The 25,426-nt window shown below is 37.9% G+C and overlaps 1 protein-coding gene across 1 annotated transcript in view; it reads right to left on the bottom strand.

Moving 5' to 3' along the window:
• Positions 1–25,426, bottom strand: part of LOC150078371 (uncharacterized) — a 313,332-nt gene that overhangs the window by 19,218 nt on the left and 268,688 nt on the right. The window contains exon 13 of the mRNA XM_090384546.1: positions 13,885–14,132. Coding sequence (XP_090240672.1) covers positions 13,885–14,132 — 248 coding nt within the window. The remainder of the gene's footprint in view (positions 1–13,884; positions 14,133–25,426) is intronic.

The raw sequence follows: 25,426 nt of genomic DNA, 5'->3' as shown, positions 1-25,426 counted from the left end.
ACCATTGCTCTCACCTATCCCACAGTTGATCGGCCCTGTATAGAATGCTCAATTAATTATGATCATCCTTTTACTACGACCAATAAAAAGGACTTCTACACATGACTTGAAATTTGTAGAAAGAACCAACCCACCAAACTTGACTGTGCACCTTACTTGGGTTCTAATGTTGTGAAGCATTCCAGCACTAAACAGATGACATGAATAACTGTCAGCACTCACTGCTATTGCCTTGGTCCAGCACAGGATGCCTCTTGGCAAACAGGTCACCCTGCCCCTGTGCTTTATATTTTGACCTCCCCCTTATCCCCTACTCTACCACTCTATTATTTACCATTGGCCAAACTTTGGGCAGCTGACTCTGGTACAACTGCCCCTATCGTTCCCTCAGCTCTCCTGCTTCGGACTATTCCCTTGCACTCCTAACCCCCCCCCCCCCAAGATCTTCCACTGAAAATGGTTCCTCTTGAATGTTGCTAACATAACCACAATCTAACTAATCAGTATATCATATGAATCTGTATATAATATATATGTATATAATGGAGTTGCCAGTCTCTGGTTAGGGGCCACTTGTAAATTTAAAAAAAAAAAAAAAAAAAAAGAATCTCCTCCCCTATTGGCTTGCCATGGAAAGCTTAGGAGACTCTGTGGCGGGCCCAGCCAGAACACACACACACACACACACACACACACACACACACACACACACACACACACACACACACACACACACACACACACACACCTGGCTACTCACACCCAACATTCCAATTCATTTCATAAGTGTTCCAGTATTTAAAATGGAATTGCCCATTCCGACTTTTCACATCCACGAACTATTGGCAATAGAATATAGGAAACTACCTTATTGAAACCAGTATGGGAATACTGCCTCATCATAGGAAGCATAGAAATGGCCCACACCACAATCCCAACTCCTACAAACTTCTTTGCTGGCAAAATGCACTTTGGCAACACACATTTTATAGACATACTCCACACCCACAATCGCCCATCTGTTTGAAATAGGGTGTCACAAGATTCATCACTCCATAGAACCAATTTCCTCTGCTTGATGGACTAATGACATTCATCGCACCTCAAAAGGTGAGACTGCTGCAGCAGTTGTTGTTTGCCTTGTGCTGTGCTGCTTTACCCTGAAAGCCAAGACCGTGGAGCTTTGGAGATCACACTAATCCTAGAGCTCCACAGTCTTTTTGAGGTTTAAAACTACAGGTTGATATTTTAGGATGACTGACAAGACTGTCACACTACTCTTCAGAGTACCCTCCAATGATGTGGAGTAAGTTTCCCATAACCATTAGTCAACTTTGGATGTTCCAAGCTGTCAGTAAGTTGACAACCGACAAGCCAGCAATGTGACATCAGGAAATACCCATCTTAAATCAGTCAGCCCAGTTCTATATGCCATGTTTGCTTTTTTATGGGCTTTATGGCACAAGGGCAACAAAGTCGTAATTCACCATCTATGTACCACGATGAAACAACTAAGTTGTGGCTCATACACCTTCCTTATACAGTGAACCCCTGCTTTACAATTGGTTCACTATATGATCAAATAACTTTACAATGGATTCCCCAAAATAAAATACCATTCACTATACATGTGGTAAGCACCAGTCATTGTGATCACGTCTGTGGATTGAATTTTAACTCTATTAAAGAGCGATTCTAATAAGCAAAAATAGGAGGAATATTATCCACAGGCTACAAAAGTAAAGATCACAAATTTACACTTCATTACATTATTAACAATAATTAAAAATAGGAAGAGCTTAAAATGCCAAAAGTTAAGACAGAAAATATACACTTTACTCAATTGTTGTTATTTGGTTTTTAGGAGCATTAGCAACTAAGGCCATATTGCTCGGGGGGGGGGGGTATATGCGGTGGTCATTCCCTGACCTTTCCGCATCCTCCGTATTCGGTGGTCACGGGCTTGAACCCCGGTCTAATCAAGAAGCGTGCACTGCTGCTCCCACTTCATGATCCGTTTAGTTGCATGAATTATATAAAAAAAAAAAAGGGGAATGAGAAGGTCTCAGATTAAAAATCAAACACTAAAATCATAAGTTAAAAATCTTGGGTTAAAAATTAAAATTAAGCTCAGAGGAGGAAGAGGTGCACCGCATCATCCTCTAGTTGTCAGTTTTAAAACGTAAAACTGTAAAGTTATGTTTAAATGAGAATAAGGCCAATAGTCGTGAACGATGGACTTTCGTTAAAAACAACTTCAGTTGGCACTAAGGAAATGAAGGATAAAGAATCAGCATGAACTTTAAGTACCCGAAATGTTATGCTGAACACATGGTGTTTTAATGCGTGTGAGATTCCAAATTGGGGAAGGGAAGCCGGAAGTTTGGTGTTAAACCGGCACCATTCTGTTATGAGAGTTTCGTATTGAAGCAGTTTGTAGCTTGAATTTAATTTAATAACGGTAATTGCAGCATCAATTGAGGGGTTATGATTTTGAATATGCACATGTTGAGAGTGCTAGGTGTTTCCTTGACATGTTCGGAAACTATTAACATAGTAGTACGAGCGTGTATTTGCGGTAGTGCTCCTGATGTAACACGTATTGCAATCTGACTTGCAATTGACTAGATAAATTATATTATTAATATCTCCCGTTTCGTATACGTGGGTTTCTTTGTATTTGTTAAAGGGAGTTTCTAATTTGTTATAAGTGGAGAAAATTAAGGAAATATCTGTGTTAGTGAAGACTTGATGTAAATGTCTGGTGTAACAGTGGTCAGTTTTAAAAGGTAAAACTTTACAGTTTTACGTTTAAAAACTGACAACTAGAGGATGACACGGTGCACCTCTTCCTCCTCTGAGCTTAATTTTAATTTTTAACCCAAGTCTTTTAACTTATGATTTTAGTTTTTAATCTGAGACATTCTCATTCCCCTTTTTTATATAATTCATGCAACTAAATGGATTATGAGGCGAGTGCCGGTTTTATTTAAGCTTTGACTAAAGTGCATATTTTACATTACTAATTAACAAAATTAAATGATATGTGAAAATCGGAAGAATATTTTCCAATATTCTTAATTAATGCGTACTGTAATATGTACATACTAACTAGTTGATATTTCTGTTCAATTTGGGGGGGGGGGGTTGTAATATTTAAAACAGTAAAAAAGATAAGCAATCAATAACAAAGAACACAGCAAGCACCAATTGCAACTAACACGATATGTGCAAATGAGATACAGAGTAACAAGTTTAAGAAAGTTTAAAAATTAGGAATGAAGAGAAGATTCTGAAAATTTATTTAAGTTTTTTTTAAATGATTGAAGATTTCATGGAAGGGGAAACATCTTTCACCATAATAACATAAAAACTCACAGAGTTACATCCACTGGTATTATTGCAAATGCAATAAGATAGTTTCCTACCCATTTATAAGAGATTACACTAACAGAAAAGCCTACTAAACCGGAAACTGCAAATTGTTTTTATTGTTTTATGACAGTGACCTCCAGAAACATGTTTTAGAAAAATATCACAAAGGCATTCAAATTGATTCTTTAAACCAAATATGATAATGATGGAAGTGTAGTGCATTTTAATGATTTGAATTGGTTTCTTGAAATTAATACTGGATACTTTTTTTGGAGGATATATCAGTTCTTACACATCAGCTGATATGAGTTCTTACACAAAAATTGTTCTGTTTAATAACAATTCTATTGAACTTGAATTTCTCCACGTCTTATACCGAAAGCATCTGGACCACCCTCCTATCATACAAATAATGCTTAATGCTATCTGTAGATTATATTTTAATTTTTAATTCTTCTGGTTAAATAGAGCTGGACACCCAAGCTCTGGCTTAAGGAATGCCAATTGATTTCAGCTGTAAAATGCCTCTTGCAATCTTTATCTCATTCCCGTCAGCTTAATTTTTTTGTTTCCATCTTCCCATGAGCAACGCATCAAAACTTAACTATTTACTATTGAACATTACTTTTCTCTATTATTAGACTCCTGGCAGAAGTTTCTGCTAGGAACTTCTGCTAAGAGTCTATTAAATATACTATATTCTATTAACCATTTATTTTCTTTACAAGAGAAAAGCCGGAGAGCATTAGCATTAGTAGAGGCATTTGATGCAAGAAAGCAAGCTTATGCAGCATCAGCCAAAACAAAAAAAAAAAAAAAAAAACCCACTTCCACTTCACCCCTCTGTTCGTTCAAAATACCTGTCCAGCTGAGCCTTAAACTTATTTAGACTATCAACCTCCACCACAAGGGATGGAAGTCTGTTCCACCAACCAACCACCCGCTGGCTAAAGGCAAATTTCCGCACGTCTATCCTACATCTGTCTTTCCTCAATTTGAATTTATGCCCTCTCAGGTGATTTTTCTGAGCTAGAGGAAGAATCCCATCAGCATTGAGCATGCTTAAACCATTCAAGGCTTTATACACCTCTATCAGATCACCTCGCTGGTGCCTAGTCTCCAGACACTGTAATTTGCAAAACTTAAGCCTTTCTTCATCCTCATTTCAAAAAGGATGTAGAGCTGCGTTCCAGCAGCTCTACATCCTTTTTGAAATGAGGCCTCCAGACCTGTATACAGTACTCTAGGTGTGGCCTGACTATCGCCTTATACAATGGAATAATCACCTCCTTATCCCTGCTGGAAAAATTCCTGTATATCATTGACAATACTCAATGAGCTACTCTTGCAGCCCGTCTGCACTGCTCAGAGAACTTCATATCTGCCTGCACAACCACCCCCAAGTCCCTTTCATTCTCTACCACTGTCAGTGTAGTACCACAGAGTTGATACGTTGCTCTGGGGTTGCTGTTTCCCATGTGTAGTACTTTACATTTGTCAATGTTAAACTTCATTTGCCACCTCTCAGCCCATCTGCTCAACCTTTCCAGATCCTGTTGCAGTAGCATAGTGTCAGTAGTGTCCTTGACAACCCTGCCAACCTTTGTATCGTCTGCAAACTTGGACATTAAGCCCGATATACCATCATCAATATCATTTATAAATACAGAAAACAATAATGGACCCAACACTGAGCCCTGAGGGACTCCACTAATAACATCAGTCCACGATGAGCAGTGTCCATTGATTACCAATCTCTGTCTTCTCCCCCTCAACCACCCCTTTATCCATAGCAGCAATTTGCCTCCAATGTCACACTGCGCCAATTTGTGTAGCAGTCTTCCATGTGCAACAGTATCAAAAGCCTTTCTAAGATCCAAGTATATAATATCAAAGTTATTCCCTGCATCCAGTTCTTTTGTGACTGCATCATAGTATCCAATCAAGTTGGTCAGGCAAGACCTCCCCTTAACAAAACCATGCTGTGTCTGAGCTATAACTGAAGTCTTGTCTAAATGATCCTGCAGTGCTTCTTTAACCAGTGCCTCCATTAATTTTCCTGGAACAGAAGTTAAGCTCACAGGTCTATACTTACTTGTGTCAGCCTTTGATCCTCCTTTGTGAATTGGGGTCACATTTGCACAAGAGACCTGCTCTTGACATTCTCTGCACGTTAAAACTGCATTTTTCATTTCAAATTCCAACTCGGTAATTCATGACTCTACAATGCTCTTTGTCTCTGCACCACATTCTGTGGGAAAAATTTTATTATATATCTCTCTCTGAATTTCTTAACACCTCTTCACCCTTTTGAGTGAGGAGGAGGTGTGAAATTCAGAGAGAATGGTCCAACCAAAACTGTTAAGTTTATAATTACATTTTCTGACCCAAACAAGAGTCTTTCTCATGTATTAGTATTGGCCGCATGGTGCAAGAAAGCCTATGGCTTATGCTGCACCAGCCAAAAAAAAAAAAAAAAAAAAAATCCAAACAAACCAATGATAAAAACAAAAAAATAAATAAATAATAATAATTAATAAAAAAAACAGGAAATTAAATCTATCATCCTATGCGCTTCCCTTACCCGAAAGTACTATCCAGATGACCTTTGAATTCCCCCAAACTGTCGGCCTCTACCACCCATGAAGGCAACCTATTCCAGTAATTTACAACTCGCTGGCTAAAATAAAACTTCCTGCAGTCCAATCTAAACATTTCCCAAAGTAACTTGAATTTATGTCCCCTAGTTCTAGCATCATTTATAATCTTGAAAATTTTCCTCATTCATTTTACTGATGCCTCTCAGAGCCTTAAACACCTCAATCAAATCTCCTCTAAGGTGTCTAGTTTCCAAACTCTGCAACCCACATATTCGAAGTCTTTCTTCATAAGGACGCCCTTTTGCCGATCTCACCAGGCGAGTTACCCGTCTTTCCACCCTTTCAAGAAGCTCGATGTCTTTCTTTAGGTGCGGTCTCCATATTTGAACACAGTATTCCAAGTGTGGTCTAACATAAGCCTTATATAATGGGATTATCAACATGGTAAAACAGGTTGCAAAAGTTCGATAGATCATCGATAGGACACCATGGGCCTTCCTTGCAACCTGTTTAGAATGCTCAGAGAATTTCATGTCTGACCATATCGTAACACCCAAGTCCCTTTCCTCCAGTACTGGGTTTAGTTGAATTCCACCAAGTGAATAAATTATTTCGGGATTACTGTTTCCCAGGTGTAATACCTTACACTTTGTTGGATTAAAGCATAGCTGCCATTTTTCTGACCATTCCTGAAGTCTATCTAGGTCTCTCTGAAGAAGCTCAGCTTGACAGTGATCATTAACTACTCTACCAATTTTAACATCATCTGCAAATTTAGACTTTACGCCCTCTATCCCTTCATCAATGTCGTTTATGAAAATTAAAAACAACAGTGGTCCTAATACTGATCCTTGGGGAACCCCACTTCTTACATCAACCCAATCTGAGGAACAGCCATTTATCACAACCTTCTGCCACCTGCCCTGAAGCCATCCTTCTATCCATCCATCTAAGGATTTTCCCAGTGATTCCAACCTGTTCCAGCTTGTAAAGCAACCACTCATGTGGGACTGAGTCAAAAGCTTTGCTGAAATCTAAATAAACAATGTCGAAATTATTCCCTAAATCCAGCTCGTGAGTGACCCTTTCGAAATAGCGAACCAGATTTGTTAAACATGATTTTCCCTTTACAAAACCATGCTGAGTATCCTTGAGAATTTCAATTTGATCCAAATGATCCTGAATTCCACCCTTGATCATTGCCTCCATGATTTTCCCAAATGAATGTCCACTCATTTCTCAGTGATTCCGACAATATCATAATCCTTCTCGCAAACCATTCCACTCTAATCACTTCTTAGATTGTATGGTCTGTTATCACTGTACAATATGGGACTATCTGTTACTGTCTAATTGATTCCTAAAGTGTACTTAGCATTAGAAGAGGCACATGATGCAAGAAAGCAAGCATATGCAGCATCAGACAAAAAAAAACCCCTGCCATTTCACCCCTCCATTTGTTCCAAATGCCTGTCCAAGCTCAGCCTTAAATTTATTTAGGTTATCAACTTCCACAACATAACATGGAAGTCTGTTCCACCAATCAACTATCCGCTGGCTAAAGGCAAATTTCCACACATCTCTTTTACAAATGTCTTTCCTCAATTTGAATCTGTGCCCCCTAAAGTTCTTAATCTCAGCAAGAGGAAGAATCCCATCTGCAACCATTCAAGGCTTTTTACACCTCAATCAGATCACCTACTCTCCAGGCGCTGCAATTTGCAGAACTTAAACCTTTCTTCATAAGAGCACACCCCTTTGTTCCCCCTCACCAATCTTGTTGCTCTTCTTTGTACTCGTTCTAGCAACTCTACATCCTTCCTAAAATGAGGCCTCCAGACTTGTACACAGTACTCTATGTTTGACCTGACCATTGCTTTGTATAACAGGATAATCACATCCATGTCCCTGCTAGCAAAATTCCTATATATCATTGACAAGACTCCATGACCTATCCTGGCAGCCCATCTGCACTGCTCAGAGAAATTCATATTTGACTGCACAATTAATTTGTAGGTGGTAGATGACTTTCATCAACCAGTGAAATACCACCACTTTGCTTATTGAAGGCTTGAAGTGGTGAAACCCATGTTTAGTCTCTAGAGCAAAGTTACTGGCATCCCCCTCCCCCCATACTTCTCCTTCAACCCATGCACGGTACTAAGTACTATAGGTTTTGATACCTTTCGTGTTTGGGGTTTTCATAAAAAAAAAAAAAAAAAAAAACCCCAAGTCTTTTTCATTTTCCACTTTCCTGAGTGTAATACCACACAGTTGGTAGGTTTCTCTTCGGTTACTGCCACGCATAAGCAATACATTGCATTTGTCAATCTTAAACTTTAGTTGCCACTTCTCAGTCCATCTGCCCAACTTATCTAGATCCAGTTGGAGTAGCATACTGTCTTAACTGTCATTAACAGCCCTGCCAACCGTTGTATTATCTGCAAACTTGTACAATAAACCTGTTTTACCTTCATCAATATCATTGATAAATATACAAAGCAACAATGGTCCCAACACTGAACCCTTGGGAACTCCACTAATAACATTTGTTCACGAAGAGAAGTGTCCATTGATTACCCTCGCTGTCTACTCCCACTCAACCATCCCTTTATTCATTGTAGCAACTTACCCTTAAGGGCATACCTTTCCAATTTGTACAGCAGCCTTACAGGTGCAACAGTATCAAAAGCTTTCCTAAAATCCAAGTATATGATATCAAAATTATTTTTGGCATTCGGTTCCTTTGTGACCACATCATAGTATCCAATCAAATTGGTGAAACAAAACCTCCCTTCAACAAACCCATACTGTGTCTTAACTATTACTGCAGTCTTGTCTAGATGATCCTACAATGCTTCTTCTTTAACCAGTGATTCCATTATTTTCCCCAGAACACAAGTTAAACTAACAGGTCTATAGTTACTTGTTTTGCCTTTTGAACCCCCCTTTGTGAATTGGTGATACATTTGCACACCTCCAGTCAGTGGGGGACCTCACATGAGTGAAGCACTCATAATTATGGCTAAGGGTTTGGTTACATTCTTTGCTGCCTCGTTTAATATAACTGAATTGATCCCATCCACCCCAGGTGCATTTTTTATGTTTAACTTCAACAATTTCTCCACCACATTGCTCTCAGTTATTACAAAATCACTTAGCTCCCTGTTAGAGTTTGATTAACTTCTGGCACTACACTTGTTGAATAACTCCTCATATGTGAATGTAGATGCAAAATACTCATTCAGTTTATCAGATGCCTGAGCATGATCATCAATAGTCAACTCATCTTTGTTAAGTGGTCCAATCTGATTCATCCCTTTTCTTCTAACTTTTACAGAAGTAAAGAACTCTTTGTTGTTTTCTTTGCATCCTTTGCCAAAGTTTTCTCATAATCTGCCTTCGCCTGCATAACCTCCTTTGTGACTTGATTACAGACTAGTTTATATCTGGCATAGGCTTCTGTGTCACCTGATACTTTATATGAATCCCATACATTTTTCTTCTCTGCCACGAACCTCATTAGTTCACTTGACATCCATTTAGGCCTAGACCTTGAACTATATTTCTTAGTTGAAATCAAAAGCCTAGTAGCATTCAAAATTAAGTCACTGAAGGCTTCCCATTTAGAATTCAACGTTGGTAACATCATTAATTGTTCCCACTGTTCAGAATTTAAAAACTGTCTGAGACATCTGTAGTAGTCACATCTATCCTACATCTGTCTTTCCTCAATTTGAATCTATACCCTCTCAGGTGATTATTCTGAGCAAGAGGAAAAATCCCATCGGCATTGGGCATGCTCAAACCATTCAAGGCTTTATACACCTCTATCAGATCACCTCGCCAGTGCCTAGTCTCCAGACACTGTAATTGCAAAACGTAAGCCTTTCTTCATAAGAGTAACCCTTTGTTCCATTCACTAATCTTTTTTCCCTTCTCTGTACTCGTTCCAGCAGGTCTACATCCTTCTTGAAATGAGACTTCCAGACCTGTATTCCCTTATACAAGGGAATTATCACCTCCTTATCCCTGCTAGAAAAATTCCTGTATATCATTGACCAGACACCATGAGCTACTCTTGCAGCCCGTCTGCACTGTCATAGAACATCACATCTGCCTGCACAATTACCCCCAGGTCCTTTTCATTCTCTGCCACTGTCAGTGTAGTACCACAGAGTTGATACGTTGCTCTGGGGTTACTGTTTCCCATATGTAGTACTTTACATTTGTCAATGTTAAACTTCATTTGCCATCTGCTCAACCTTTCCAGATCCTGTTGCAGCAGCATAGCGTCAGTAGTGTTCTTAACAACCCTGCCAACCTTTGTATCATCTGCAAACTGTGGACGTTAAACTTGAAATACCATCATCAATATAATTTATAAATACAGAAAACAATAATGGACCCAACACTGAACCCTGCGGGACTCCATTAATAATGTTAGTCCACGATGGCCAATGTCCATTGATTACCACTCTCTGTCTTCTCCCCCTTAACCATTCCTTTATCCATAGCAGCAATTTCCCTCCAATGCCACAGTGCTCCCATTTATCAGCAGTCTTCCTTGTGCAACAATACCAAAGCCTTTCTATGATCCAAATATATAATATCAAAGTTATTCCCTGCATCCAGTTCTTTTGTAACTGCATCATAGTATCCAATCAAATTGGTCAGGCAAGACTTTCCCTTAACAAAACCATGCTGTGTCCGAGCTATAACTTAAGTCTTGTCTCTAGATAATCCTGCAGTGCTTATTTAACCAGTACCTCCATTAATTTTCCTTGAACAGAAGTTAAACTCACAAGTCTATAATTACTTGTGTCAGCCTTTGATCCTCCTTTGTGAATTTGGGTCACATTTGCACATCTCCAGTCTATGTGTACCTCCCCTAAGTTCAAAGAAGCTCTCATAATTAGGGCTAAGGGTTTGCTTACTTCCTTTAATATAACTGGATAGATCCCATCCACCCCGGGTGCCTTTTTTATGTTTATCGTCAACCATTTCTTCTCCACTCTTTCCTCTCAGTCATTACAAAATCATCTAGCTCACTGCCAGAGTTTACTTCACCTCTGACATTCCCCTTCCTGAATAACTCCTCACGTGTGAATGTAGATGCAAAATACTTGTTTAGTTTGTTAGCCACCTGAGCAGGATCCTCAACTGTTGAACCATCAATATCCAGTGGACCAATCTGATTTATCCCTTTCCTTCTAGAGTTTACATAGGTAAAGTACTCTTTTCTGTTTTTCTTTGCATCCTTTGCCAAGGATTTCTCATGATTTGCCTTTGCCTGCATAATCTCCTTTGTGACTTGGTTGTAGACCAGCTTATATCTATCAAAATGCTTCCATGTCACCCATTAATTTATATGTATCCCATGCATTTTTCTTCTCTGCCATATGTCTCATTAATTCATATGACATCCATTTAGGCCTAAACCTTAAACAATATTTCTTAGTTGGTATGTAAAGCCTAGTAGCTTCCAAGATAAGTTCTTTGAATGCATCCCATTTTGCATATGCTGTTGATAACATTATCAGTTGGTCCTACTGTATAGAATTTAAATACTGTCTCAGACCATTGTAGTAGCCTTTATGACTAAGCTGCTCAGGCAGGCAGTCTGCACTGCTCAGAAAACTTCATATTTGACTCCACAATTACTCCCAGGTCTCCTTCATTTTCTACGACCCTAAGTGTAGTACACTACAGAGTTGGTACGTTACTCTATACGCAGTACTTTGCATTTGTCAATGTTAAACTTCAGTTGCCTTTTCTCAGCCCATCTACCCAACTTTTCTAGATCCTCTTGCAATAGCACACTGTCATTAACAACCCTGCCAACCTTTACATCATCTGCATACTTCAACATTCAGCATGATACACCATCAAAACACAAAACAACAGTGGGCCCAACACCAAATCCTGGTCCCACTGTACAGAGGACTCCACTAATAACATCAGTCCACAAAGAGCAGTGTCCACTGATTACCATTCTCTGTCTTCTCCCACTCACCCACCCTTTTATCCATTGTAGCAACTTTCCCTTAATACTACTGCTCCAATTTGTACAATAGTCTTCCAGGCACAATAGTGTCAAAGGCTTTCCTGAAATCCAAGTATATATCAAAATTATTTTTTGATACTGTTGTGTCAAAAAATAATTTTGATATCATATACTTGGATTTCAGGAAAGTTTGCCTGGTCTAGATGATCCTGCAATGCATCTTTAACCAGTGACTCCATTATTTTCGCTAGAACAGAAGTTACTAACTGGTCTCTAAATACTCATGTCACCCTTAGATTCCCTCCCCCACCCTTTGTAAATTGGTGATACATTTGCACATCTCCAGTCTGTGTGGGACTTCTCCTAAATCTAAGGATGTTCTCGTAATTATAGCTAAGGGTTTGCTTACTACCTTTGCCACCTCCTTTAATATAACTGGATAAATCCCATCCACCCTGGGTGCCTTTCTTAGGTTTAACTTCAATAATTTCTCCTTCACTTTGCTCTCAGTTATTAGAAAATCATTAAACACCCTATTACAGTTTGGTAAACTTCTGGCATTCTCCCATAATAACTCCTCAAGTGTGAATCTAAATGCAAAATACTCATTCAGATTGTCGGCGATCAGAGCAGGATTATCAACACTCGATCCATCGATATCAAGTGGACCAATCTGATTTATCCCCTTCCTTCTAGAGTTTATATAACTAAAGAAGTGCTTTCTGCTATTATTAGCATCCTTTGCCAGAGATTTCTCGTAATCTGCCTTCGCTTGTCTAACCTCCTTTGTGACTTGATTACAGACTAGCATATATCAACCATAGGCTTCTGTGTTGACTGATAATTTATATGCATCCATCCATTTTTCTTCTCTGCTATGAGTGTCATTAGTTCATCTGACATCCATTCAGGGCTAAACCTTGAACAGTATTTCTTAATCGGTGTGAAAAGTCTAGTAGCTTCCACGATTACTTCCTTGAATGCTTCCCATTTAGAATTTGCTGTTGGTAACATCATCAGTTGGTCCCACTGTGCAGAATTTAAAAACTGTCTGAGACCACTGTAGTCACCTTTACAAAAGCAAAAACCCTTCCCTTTACCCCCAATGGTAGTTATGTCTTTAAGTAAATCCCACATCAGTACGCTGTGATCATTAGCACCTAGTGGTTCCTTTATCTGCAAATTCTTAATGCATGAATAAATACTGCTGATTACCAGATAAAGAGTATTACTCTCTCTGTTTGCCTCTCTAACGTTAACTTCCTAATTCAAGGAAGTTAACGTGTTGCTGCAGAAAACAATCATCCAGTAAATCCACAAAAGTCTTGCTGGTGTGCGAGTGACCAACCCACAAATTGCAGTCAATATCTGGAAAGTTAAAATCCCCCATTATTAGACAATCTGATTTACTGGCCCACTTTATTACTCTGTTTGTCTGTCTGTACGGTTTTGGCTGCCGATCCTCTGAAGTAGTTGTTAAAGCCCTAGGACCCACTACTTTAGGTACCATCATTATTATCATTATTATTTTTATGTTAATCTAATTTAATTTCAGGTTATCTCTTTTACCTTGCCAGAATTCTGAATTTCTTTCATGGTAATTACAATTGACAGTTCAGCTCCCCTACCCAATACACTGTAAATAAACATTTGTCTATATTTCATTATGGTTGCTGGGTACCTCTACTATAACTAGTAGTGCCCTGGATACATAACCCAGTTTAATAATTATAATTTAATACTTTATCTTGCTTGATTAGTCGTTCAGTAATGTGATTATATCCTATTATTTTTATCAATATTATATATATGCATTTATATTTCTATAAAATTATGTTTTATTCCAGTTAGCTACCATATACTACTAAAACAAAATGACACAATATTTCAAAATCATCTCACCTCATTTATTGACTTAAGATCAATCTTTCCTTCTTCCTGTTCTCTCTCCTCGTCTTCCTCCAACTCATCATCCTCCTCTTCTTCTTGATCATCATCAGCTTCTTCCTCCTCTCTTCCTTGTGTTTTATTCTCATCTTTCAAGTTTTTCTTTTTTTTGTCTTTTTCTTCTTCTGCATCATATTTCTTTTCTGGACTTTCATTAACCTCTTTATGCAGACTTTTATTTTCTTTAAGTCTGCTTTTTCTCCCTATCAAGAAAAAAATTGCAACCTATTAATTCTGTAACTTGAGAGAAAAAAAAAACTACACAATAAATTTGAAGTTCTTATTTATACTCCAGCATGATCACCAGGTCAGTGGAGTTTACAATAAATCAATCAATACAAATGTTAATCGTATTTAGAAGTGACGGCTTGAAACCCAGTCCATTCAAAGAGCATGTGTTACTGCACTCGTGCCCTTGACCACTTGGCTATATCAAGAACAACAAAACAGAACTAGAGAATATTAGCTTGTTACTGGCCAGATATATAACCTTCATTATGATATCATCATGGTGGTAGCTATAAATATGGACTCTTTTTTTTTTTTTTCTTTTTTTTTCTTTGAACTTTTGAATGAAGTTTACTATTTGACTAGAAACTAATTTTGATCTGTAGTGTTTGAAGAGATTACTTTAAAAACAATATCTCAAAAATAAATAACACAAAATTAAACAAAACTCACCATTTTTATACAAAGTCATTTCACTTGTATCCAATTTATCGAAAACTTAAAATTTAATTCACGATTAGGATAATTATATAGTAATTCATTGATTAGTTTAATCTATATTGAACTAAAGATGAAATAAAAATATCTTGCATTTTACTTATAGTAACAAAAATATAGGTTTGATAGAAATCTGAAAATTTTGAACAAAAGGAAATTGCAAAAGTCCATTTAATGAAGATTTCTAGTCTCCCTCTCCTCCTCAAATTATTACAAACACAACTAGGAGCATGAATTATGTAGTTCAATGATTAAATAACACTATCTCCAAGTTTTGGTGGGCCATGTTGTAATCAGCTAGATCAGTGTTTCTCAACCTTTTCGTTGTTGTGGCATACTTTTAAAGACACTAAATTTTGTGGCACCTTACAATAGCTGTTATATTCATATATATTATATATATAATATATATTTATAATACTATGTATATTATATAAATATATAATTTTTAATTTTTTTTTTTTTTTATGAAAACCCCAAACACAAAAGGTATCAAAACCTATAGTACTTAGTACTGTGCATGGGTTGATTGAGAAGTATGGGGGAGGGGAATGCCGGAAATTTTGCTCTAGAGACTAAACATGGTTTTCACCACTTCAAGCCTCCAATAAGCAAAGTGGTGGTATTTCACCGGTTGATGAAAGTCATATAATATTGATGTCTATACATATATTCACAAACTAAGTTATTTCTGTTGGGTATATTTAATAACACTTGTTATTTGTTTTAAATGCTTTCAATGTTCTTGTCTGAACATGCATGAATTGCATGAAATTTACAAGAAAAGAAATTATTTAAAACAACATATATGAAATTTAAAAGAAAATATGGTAATTTTTTTATATATTTAAATATAAAAACAAACAAATATATAATTATAACATTTTAATCAGTGAGACGGTTGGGTTTGATGAAAGCACACAGTTTTTTAATACGAGGATTTATCATGGATAGGATTACTCTCAGCTCTTCTACCGCCTTTAGTCTCTCTCTCTCTCTCTCTCTCTCTTTGTGTTTTTATTTAATCTCGTTTAAAGCAGAAAACCCTGTTTCACAGTAGGAAGTAGAAAATGACAACAAAATTCTAATTACTTTTTCTGAAATTCTTGGATATTCATTTTGAATTTTGCTAATATTAGCACTATTAAAGTGAATTTCCAGCGACTAGTCACTACGGATCTCAACCAATTCTTCTTCCTCTTGCAGATTAAGTTCTAACATCGAAGGTTTCTTGTTGCAAATGAGTCTCTTACCCACAATTTTTTTGGTATCAAGGGATGGAAAATAATGCTCAATTTTTGTCTTTAACAGCGCTAAGGTTTCGCTGGTTACCTTAATTTTTTTAGTATAATTCGTTTTGGCAACCAAAGGAAACATTTATAATTTTTTTTTCATTTACATATTTTTTTCATATACAGTACTCAACTTTTCTTTAAAGGTGAACAACTTGTCAGTAGGAGTGAGTAACTTTTCCTATGGGTCTTGCATACTGATATTTAATTCGTTAAGCTATGCTAATAAATCTGCTAAAAAAGCTAATTTACAGCACCAAATTTCTTCACTTAAATAATCACAAAATTTTGATTGCTCCAGCAAAAAAATTATGAGCATTTCCTCACACAACATATACATAAGTACATTTCCTTTCAAAAGCCACCAAATCTCAGTATGCATCATTAAAGAAAAGTGATGCTGGCTCCAGTTCCTCGCATAATTTTCTGAAAATATGTATTTTTTTGTGGTCTACTTTTGGTATAATTGACCATTTTAACCGCTTGATGAAGTATGAGTTTTAAATAGTAGTAGTGGCATGTGATGCAAGAAAGCAAGTGTATGAGCTTATGCAGCATCAGCAAAAAAAAATAGCACCATTCCCTCCAAATGCCTGTCCAGTTCCTCCTTAAATTTATTTAACCTATCAACTCCCACATCAACAGATAGAAGTTTGTTCCAGCAATTAACCACCCGCTGGCTAAAGGCAAATTTCTGCACATCTATTCTACATTTGTCTTTTCTTAATTTGAATTTATGCCCCCTTAGGTTCATAATCTGAACAAGTGGAAGGATCCCATCAGAATTCAGCGTGCTGAACCCATTCAAGGCCTTATACACCACAATCAGATCACGCAGGTGCCTAGTCTCCAGCAACTGCAATTTGCAGAACTTAAGCCTCTCTTGGTAAGAGGATCCCTTCATTCCCCTCACCAATCTTGTTGCCCTTCTCTGTACACGCTCAAGCAAATCTACATCCTTCCTAAAATTAGGAATATGTAAACAGAATTTTAGTGCAGTCAAATGGATTGCCTAAATTCTATTTACATATTCTGCACTAAATTCTATTTACATATTCCACTAAATTCTATTTATATATTCCACTAAATGCTACATACAAATTATACCAAATTATATTCACCAAACTTCTATTTGCATTTTCTACCTGAATCTTATCATCTGCTATTTTTTTTTTTTACGCTGTAAACACCTAGTTTTTAATTTTTATTTCTACTTTAATTTCTTCATTTATTTTATATAACATACACTGCATTGAGACTACCTTGTCCATACTTTGTGAGAGTTATACTGCTTTCCCCTTTTGATCCCACTTAGTTTATTCTTAAATGTCTTCTCTTCCATAGTTATGGACAGGTACAGAAACATAGTCCTTGATGCATGATCACATGTGGTTCCCCCCTGATGAAATACCTGATCATGTATCAACATTTGCTTATGCTCACATCGGATTAAATTGCATATTTGGTCTAACCACTAGTTTTTGACTTGCAACTAAATTTGCCCATCCATATCTGATGCTTTCTACTATTGCTTTCATAAATTTAATGATTTTTACCTTACAGGTCACTCCTCTCTAACTAGCTTTACAATTCAGCCTATTATTTTAATTAATTCATTATAACTAATAAGATGCTCACATTCTTTCTTTCTTTTTCACACCTACAATCTCTCATATTTCTGCTGTCCTTTTCCCATTAGCATTTGGCACTTCCATTTTTTAAACTTCCATCTTCACACAAACTGACTTATTATTTCAACCCTACATATATAAACTTTTGCATCCTTTGTGCACTCAGCTGCATTTGTCATATCTTATTTATTTTTATTTTTCCACGACTATTTCACAATTTAACCCTTTATCATACTTCATCTTTCATATATATAGTTATTATAGTAAAAGTATAATATGTACTATATAGATGCTGAATATGTATATAAACATAACAGTATACAGCAGGCCATAAGGCCAAAATAACTTATAAAGACTAAGATAGCCTGTGTAGGTCTACAATGCCATACCCTGGAAATAAACATATAATTAATAATATATAAATATATAATACAATAATGATTATGTAGCTAATTATACATATATATAAATAAGCAAGGTGTAGCAGATGCACCAAAACACGCAAAGCAGCAGTAAAGGATGCAAAAGTATATATATATACAAAGGGTACTAGGAAAGTTTTGCAATATGACGCAACAATGAATCACAGGAAGCTGCTTGTTGCTGCATGTTGAGACATGTTCATACGTGCATAGTAGCCGCCGCGGCAAGTCGATGGGCTCAGTTATTCATTAGTAGTGAGAGTGTAAAGTGCTTGCGATGGCATCGTGGTCACGAAATGGGATAAGGACAGTTTTGCGGTATAATTTCGTGCGTGGTTTAACCACAGACCAGTGCTTAGAAGAAATGACTCTTGCACTAGATGATGATTGTCCACATCGTACAACGATATTCAGGTGGTATAGAGAATTCCAAAGGGGAAATTTCACTCTGGAGGATTCTGAGAGGCCGGGAAGGCACGAATGTCAGTTATGGAGGAAAACGTTACTGCTGTGAGGAAAATGCTTGACGAAAACAGGCGAGTGACTTACCAACAGATAGAGGATACTTTGGGCCTAAATGCACCAGCAATTCGTTCGATTCTGCAAGATCATTTGCACGTGAAGAAACTTTGTTCTCTCTGGGTGCCGCATCAACTGACTGAAGAGCAGATGACACGACGTGTGACTTAGTGCCGGGAGATGTTAAAAAAGTTTGATAAGGGACAATCTCGGTATGTGAACAACATCGTGACAGGTCACTAGACTTGGCTGTACTATTACGATCTGCCGACCAAGGCTCAAAACAAAGTTTGGGTCTTTGATGATGACGACACACCCGAAATTGTCAGAAAATCCCGATCTGTAAAGAAGAAAATGATAGCTGTATTTTTCAAATCGAGTGGAATTGTGGAACGTGTCGTTTTGGACACGCAGAAGACAGTCACAGCTAAGTGGTATACTGAACAATGCCTGCCTAAAGTCATTGGATCTATGAAGAACCTGCAGCCAAAGTCAAGAATGGACACCTGGTACCTCCATCACGAAAATGCTCCAGCTCACCGCGCCAAAGCCTGCACCGAATATTTGACCACGACAGGACTGAAACTTCTCGAGCACCCTCCCTAGAGTTCAGACCTTGCTCCCTGCGACTTTGCACTGTTCCCGCATGTAAAAATGAAGCTAAAAGGGAGGCGGTTTTCCAGTGATGAGGACCTTCTACGGGCTTGGGACAACGAGTGTGCTTTACTCCCTAGTGAAACTTGGCAGAACTGGTTTAAAGATTGGTTTCTGAGGATGGAGAGGTGTATTGAATGTAGAGGAAATTACTTTGAAAAAATTAAATAAACAAAGCTGTATTGCAAAACTTTCCTAGTACCCTTTGTATATATATAAGTAGATAAGAATAGATAAGTCTGATAAAGTTTGCAGAGATGGAGGTGAAAAGTACAAAATGTGCCAAGAACTAGAAGGGTAAGGATAATAGAAAAAAGAAGTACTGTAGATTTGTAAAGGGCAAAATAATGTTAATATCCTGTAAGTTATGAGGAATTAAGACAATTATAGGCTGAATTGCAAAGCCAATTAGAGGTGAGGGAACTGTAAAGTAAAATGATTGATACCAAATGATTAAACAAATAAAATAAAAAATAAAAGGTGGTAAAGCTGTCATCAGATATGGATGGGTAAATTTAGTTATAGGTCTAAAACAGGGATAGCAAAAATGCAAAATCTGATGTCAGCTGAAGTAAATATTGATACTGGTCAGGTCAGATCTGAGATATATATATATATATATATATATATATATATATACCAGGTGGTTATAAAATAAGATTCCCTATTCAGGAGACCCTGAATAGGAAATCTTATTCCCTAAGAGTTAGGGAATAAGATCTTAAGAGTTAGCGCTATGAAAATCAGTGGATATGTCATTTAGAGTAGGGGGGGAAGTGATTTCTAGAAGAAGAAAAATTAGTTCAAATTTCCGCCACCAGGGGCAAACGACGCTGCACATATGTAAAAGTTGTCATTTACTTCAAGACACGCTGCTTAATGACAACCTGTTAGATAAAAGCTGAAAGGCCAATGCCACCATCAATAACCATTGTGGCTCTTACAAAAAAGGAATGTGCTCTTTCAGTAAAACTGTTCTACCAGAATAATATTAACACTAATGCAGCACTAAGTGAATATCGGGAATTTAAAGGTTTGCTTAAAGGATCTTTGAGGTGCGGGGCTTCGAAAACTAATAAGGAAATTTGAAGTGACAGAGGAGTTGGGTGTAATTCCAGGCAGGGAATGACCATGTAGCAGAATGAAGGTAGCGGATGAAGTGACAGTTGCAATGGTCAGAATGTGAAACACTACCAGTCAGTAGTTCCAGAGGTGTGTCAAGAGACTTGAATCTTCCTTGGTCTTGTCTTGTCAAGTCTTGTGATCAGCAACGACGAATAGACTTTGCTCTACAATTTCTAGCTCATATGGAACTTGAAATATATATATGGACACATGGGATTGAATGATCTTGTGGTCTGATGAGGCACATTTCACTCTTCATGGGGCTGGTAAATGCACAAAACTGCCGAAAAGTCTCATCCATCTGTTGTGCATGAAACATCACTACAAAGTCCATATGTTACAGTATGGTGTGGATTCAGAGCAGAGTTTATAATCAGACCATTTTTCTTTGAAGAGGCTTTGAAAACCCAATAAGGTGTACAGTAACTAGTGCATGGTACTGTGCTCTTCTAAGAGATCACATTATTCCCACACTGCAAGAAAGGCAATGCTTGGAGACTATAGTGTCCAAGCAAGATGGTGCCCCTCCCCATTCTGGTCGGATTGACAAGTGAAGGAGCTGCTCAGTTCAACATTCGGAAATGATCGCTTCATTTCTAGAGACTTTCCGCAGTTCTAGCCAGTCCAACCACAGATCTCAATCCCTGTGATTTCCTGAAAGACAGAGTTTACCATAGTGGCATACAGACGCTTGTTGATTTGAAATCAAGCATTAAACAGCATGTAGCCAACACATCCCCAATGAGATGCGTCGTGAAACTGTGTCGCACACAATCCTCCATTTTCAGAATGTCATCTCAAATGAAGGAAAACACATAGAACAATATCTGTAGATTTCTAAGTTCTGATATTAAAATCTAATCTTAAAAATTCCATCTCATGTTTACATGCCAATGTCTCCCCTGGTGGCATAAATCTGAACTAATTTTTTTTCTTCTACAAATCGCTTCCCCATACCCTAAATGACATACCCATCGATTTTCACAGTGCTATCTCTAACCGTTTGACACTAGGGTCTCTAAATAGGGAAACTTATTTTATAACCACCAGTATATACAGGGTGAGTCTTGGTAAATAGTGCAATAACAGGTGGCAACCCTGCAGGTAGGAAAGTGTGGTGGTGCCACCTATCTTGCCCAACCGGAACATAAAAGTATGCCATTTAGTTTGCCATGAGTCACTGACCGGTGCAGGTGTGCATTCAGCCTGTGGAGGCCTACGTGCATGAGAAGAGTGTTATAGGCGTGCAGCGCTAGTTGAGACATGGAAATGACAGCAATTTCCATGTTCTAGGAAGGACAATATCAAGGTGGGTGAAATAGTGGCTACAAACAGGTTCAGTCACTGAAAAGAAGCATGAGGGGTCCCAAAAGACAGTGCGTATGCCTGACAATGTCCAACGAGTCCATGAAGCTCTGCAGCAAAGTTCCCAGCAATCAGGTTGTCGCCAGGCAAGAACACTGCACATGTGTCGCAGTTCCCTGTGCCAGATTGTGAAATCTGATTTAAAGTTTCAACCATACAAATTGCAAGTTGTTCAAGAGCTATGGCCAGCAAATATAGTGAGCAGGCGAGACTTCTGCAAAAAATTCCTTGAGATATTGGAGCAGGATGAGTTAATTTTCATCAGATATGGATGGGTAATATATCTGGTAATATGTGATGAAGCGAACTTTCATCTTAACGGGTTTTTGGATAATTAAAACTTCCATTACTGGGCAAACAGCAACCCGCACCTTCATGAAAAACCTCAAAGTAGCCCAAAGGTTGTTGTGTAGTGTACTATCAGAGTTTCCACAGGCATTGTGGGGCCGCATTTTTTTGAAGATGATGAAGAACACACACACAGTGTTTGTCAATGTCGAGCGATATGGAAACATGATTGAGAACTTTTTCGTTCCAGACGAAAAAGTTCTCCACACAACATGGTTCCAGCAAGATGGGGCTACAGCCCATACCTGGCTAAGCTGAAGCAATTCTTTCCACATCAACTGACCTCACAATTTGGGGAAGAATACTTTTCTGCCTTGAAATGTTTAAAATTCTTGGACTTCTAGCACTGTTCCCCAACTAGTACTGAAGAGTTTGCTATCTTCAGCCACCATTCTAGATGTACTAGCTGAAGGTAGATAGTAAACTGCTTTACATAGACTCTCCCCCCCCCCTTACAAATGCACCAATTGTAAAAGCAGGAAGCTTGAAAAAAATATATTTTTCAGATTCATTTCCATCTTAAGGGCTACACTCAATTACTCAGTGGACATCAACAACACTAGATGTGTCTTTTTATTATTTATTTATCAATAAAGGGTTATAGAATGAGTGGCCCACTTATTAGAAGGAATGGCTCTTTATGGTTTACATCCTGTGCAATGCTCAGTATTAATGAGGGCAATAATGGGTTAAAGAATGAGTGGACCAATTATCATTAGAAGGAATGGCTCTTTATGGTTTACATCCTGTGCAATGCTAAGTATTAATGGGGGGAATCAGGTTATTACTTCCACCTAGATATGGAGAGACATTTTAAATGATACATTCAGCATTTCATTTTAACAATCCTTTAATTCCCATACCATTTGCTCGCGCTCTCTCTCTCTCTCTCTCTCTCTCTCTCTCTCTCTCTCTCTCTCTCTCTCTCTCCCTCCCTCCCTCCCTCCCTCCCTCCCCAGAGAGAAATCTCCACTACACAAGCCTATAATGCAATATCAAGCCGTTAAAGAGTTATCACTCTCAACATTATTTTGCAAATCATTTGGATATTCTTCTTCTACATTTGGATATTCTTCTTCCTCAGCTATTAGACGGGTCGCAGGTAATAAGAAAGCGAATGGCCCATAGTAGGTAGGTTAGCTGCGAATAACCAATAAGCAGTCCCGGACCGAGGTGGCAGAGATAACAGAGTGTGGAGGGATGAACTGTGGCAGGTTTGTTCTTTTTTAAATACCACAATACTCAATGACATCCCTAGGGTGGGGAAATACCGCCTTATAAGTGTTGCCAACTTGCTACCTTGCAAGAAGAGCTGTTGGATCAGCAAAAGCTAGGGAAAGATAACCTCAACTCAAATCCCTGGTCCTTCAGGTTGAGGGATCAGGCCAGCACTTGGAAAAACACTTTACTGCAAAAAATGCCACTGTTACAGAGAAGTCGGATGGCCTTAAAGGATGTTTTCCTTTAAGTCCATCCGGCTTCTTTGTAACAGTGGTATTTTTTGCAGTAAATCTTCTGTTTTCCATGCATAGGTATGGAAAACGGAAGATTCGTATCAGTACATGGAATGTTCATGGAAGCTAACATAAGCACAAGAGATAGTTTCAGAAGCTAAAGAAATACACCTTGGTATACTTGTCATGACTGAGACAAAGAAAAAAGGGGAAGTAAATGAACAGATTGGAGAATATGCTCATTACTGGAGTGGGGTTGAAAAATCAGAAAGAGCCAAAGCAGGTGTTGGTGTTTTAGTGGGTAACAGACTAGAAAGATTTGTTAAGAGCTATGATCAAATTAAAGAAAGGTGCATCAAAATCATTATCAACATACATGGCCAGGAAGTGATTTTGTTGGGCATATATGCACCTGTAGATGATGCACCTGATGCTGAAAAGGACAAGTTCTACCACATGCTTTATGAACAAATGGATTTGGTTAAAAAGAATCAACAAATAATTTTGACAGGAGATCTAAATTAACGGGTAGGATCGAAAAGGAATGTCGATGTAGTGGGACATTTTGGTGAGGAGATTGTGAATAACAATGGTGAGGGGCTTATCAGTCTCTGCAAACAGTACCACCTGAAAATTCTTAACACCTTTTTTCAACACACAATTATCTATAGATATACATGGGAGCACCCATCCCTCTAGCAGAAATTGATCATAGACTATATAATTTTTTTTTGCCAGAAGTCAAAATAGGCAACAAAAGATAGCACGGTAATGAGAGGTGCCAACTGACACCTCTCATTACCGTGAGATCATTACATTGGGATCATTACCTGGTGATTGCAGATATATTTTTGAAATACCAGAAGTGTCAAATGAGACCTAATACTACCATTCAAGACAATAGAGTAATGCGGGAAAATATTACTTATAAACTGGAACTACTATCTCATGACAGTATTAAAGATCTCTACCAGAGAAGACTTCAGAACCATTTATCTCACATTAAAGAAATAGAAGAAATGAATATCTTGTATGACAGCATTAAAACCGCCATAACAAGGCAGCAAACGAAGCAATAGTCCAAATGGATAACAAATATAAACAACATTTGGTGAAAGAAAAGAAGCCTATAACAAATGGTTAATGAATAGAAATCAGGAAAATAGAGAAGGACACAAAAGGTGTAATAGAGCAGTTAAACGGAAAATTGCTGAATCCAAGAATGCAGTATAGGAAAAAAGATGCCAAGAAATTGACAGCTCATTAAAAGGAACACAGTCATCTGAAGTCTGGTGAAGCTTTAGAGCACCGAAAACAAATGAATCTTGATCAAATAAAAAATTTATTGATATGCCAACATGGGAAATCATTATAATAGCCTCCTTAACAAAAGACAACCTCAATATCAGAACATGATTACCTCTCCACCAGTGGATAAAGGGAAGATAGAAATTACAAAAAATCAAGTAACAGTCGGCACAAAGTTAATGAAGAACAAAAAATCTCCAGGCCCTGGGAACACAGGGATTGAACTTTTTTTTCTTTTTTGTAATGGCCACATGGTGCAAGGAAGCCTATGGCTTATGCTGCACCAGCAAAAAAAAATAATAATAAATAAATAATAATAATGATAATAATAATTATTATAAGTACAAACCACAGGCAGTACTAGAGACCCAAACCCGTACTGGGACCGCACCATAATAAAGGATCGGACAATCCCGCACAACAGACCGGACATAACCCTGGTGGACAAGAAGAAAAAGGCTACCTATCTGATTGACATAGTGGTACCCAATACGGCAACCTGCAGAAAACCCATGGGGGAAAAATCAGGAAGTACACAAACCTAAGACAGGAGATCAAAGAGATGTGGCATATGGAACAAGTAACAACCATCCCAATCATCGTGTCAACCACAGGTGTGGTACCAAAGACCCTACATAACAGCCTAGCAGCAA

This window comes from Mastigoproctus giganteus, chromosome 11, assembly GCF_048544385.1.
Source record: "Mastigoproctus giganteus isolate SK-2022 chromosome 11, ASM4854438v1, whole genome shotgun sequence".
Taxonomy (NCBI): domain Eukaryota; kingdom Metazoa; phylum Arthropoda; class Arachnida; order Uropygi; family Thelyphonidae; genus Mastigoproctus; species Mastigoproctus giganteus.
This window is presented reverse-complemented; position numbering and strand designations above follow the sequence as displayed.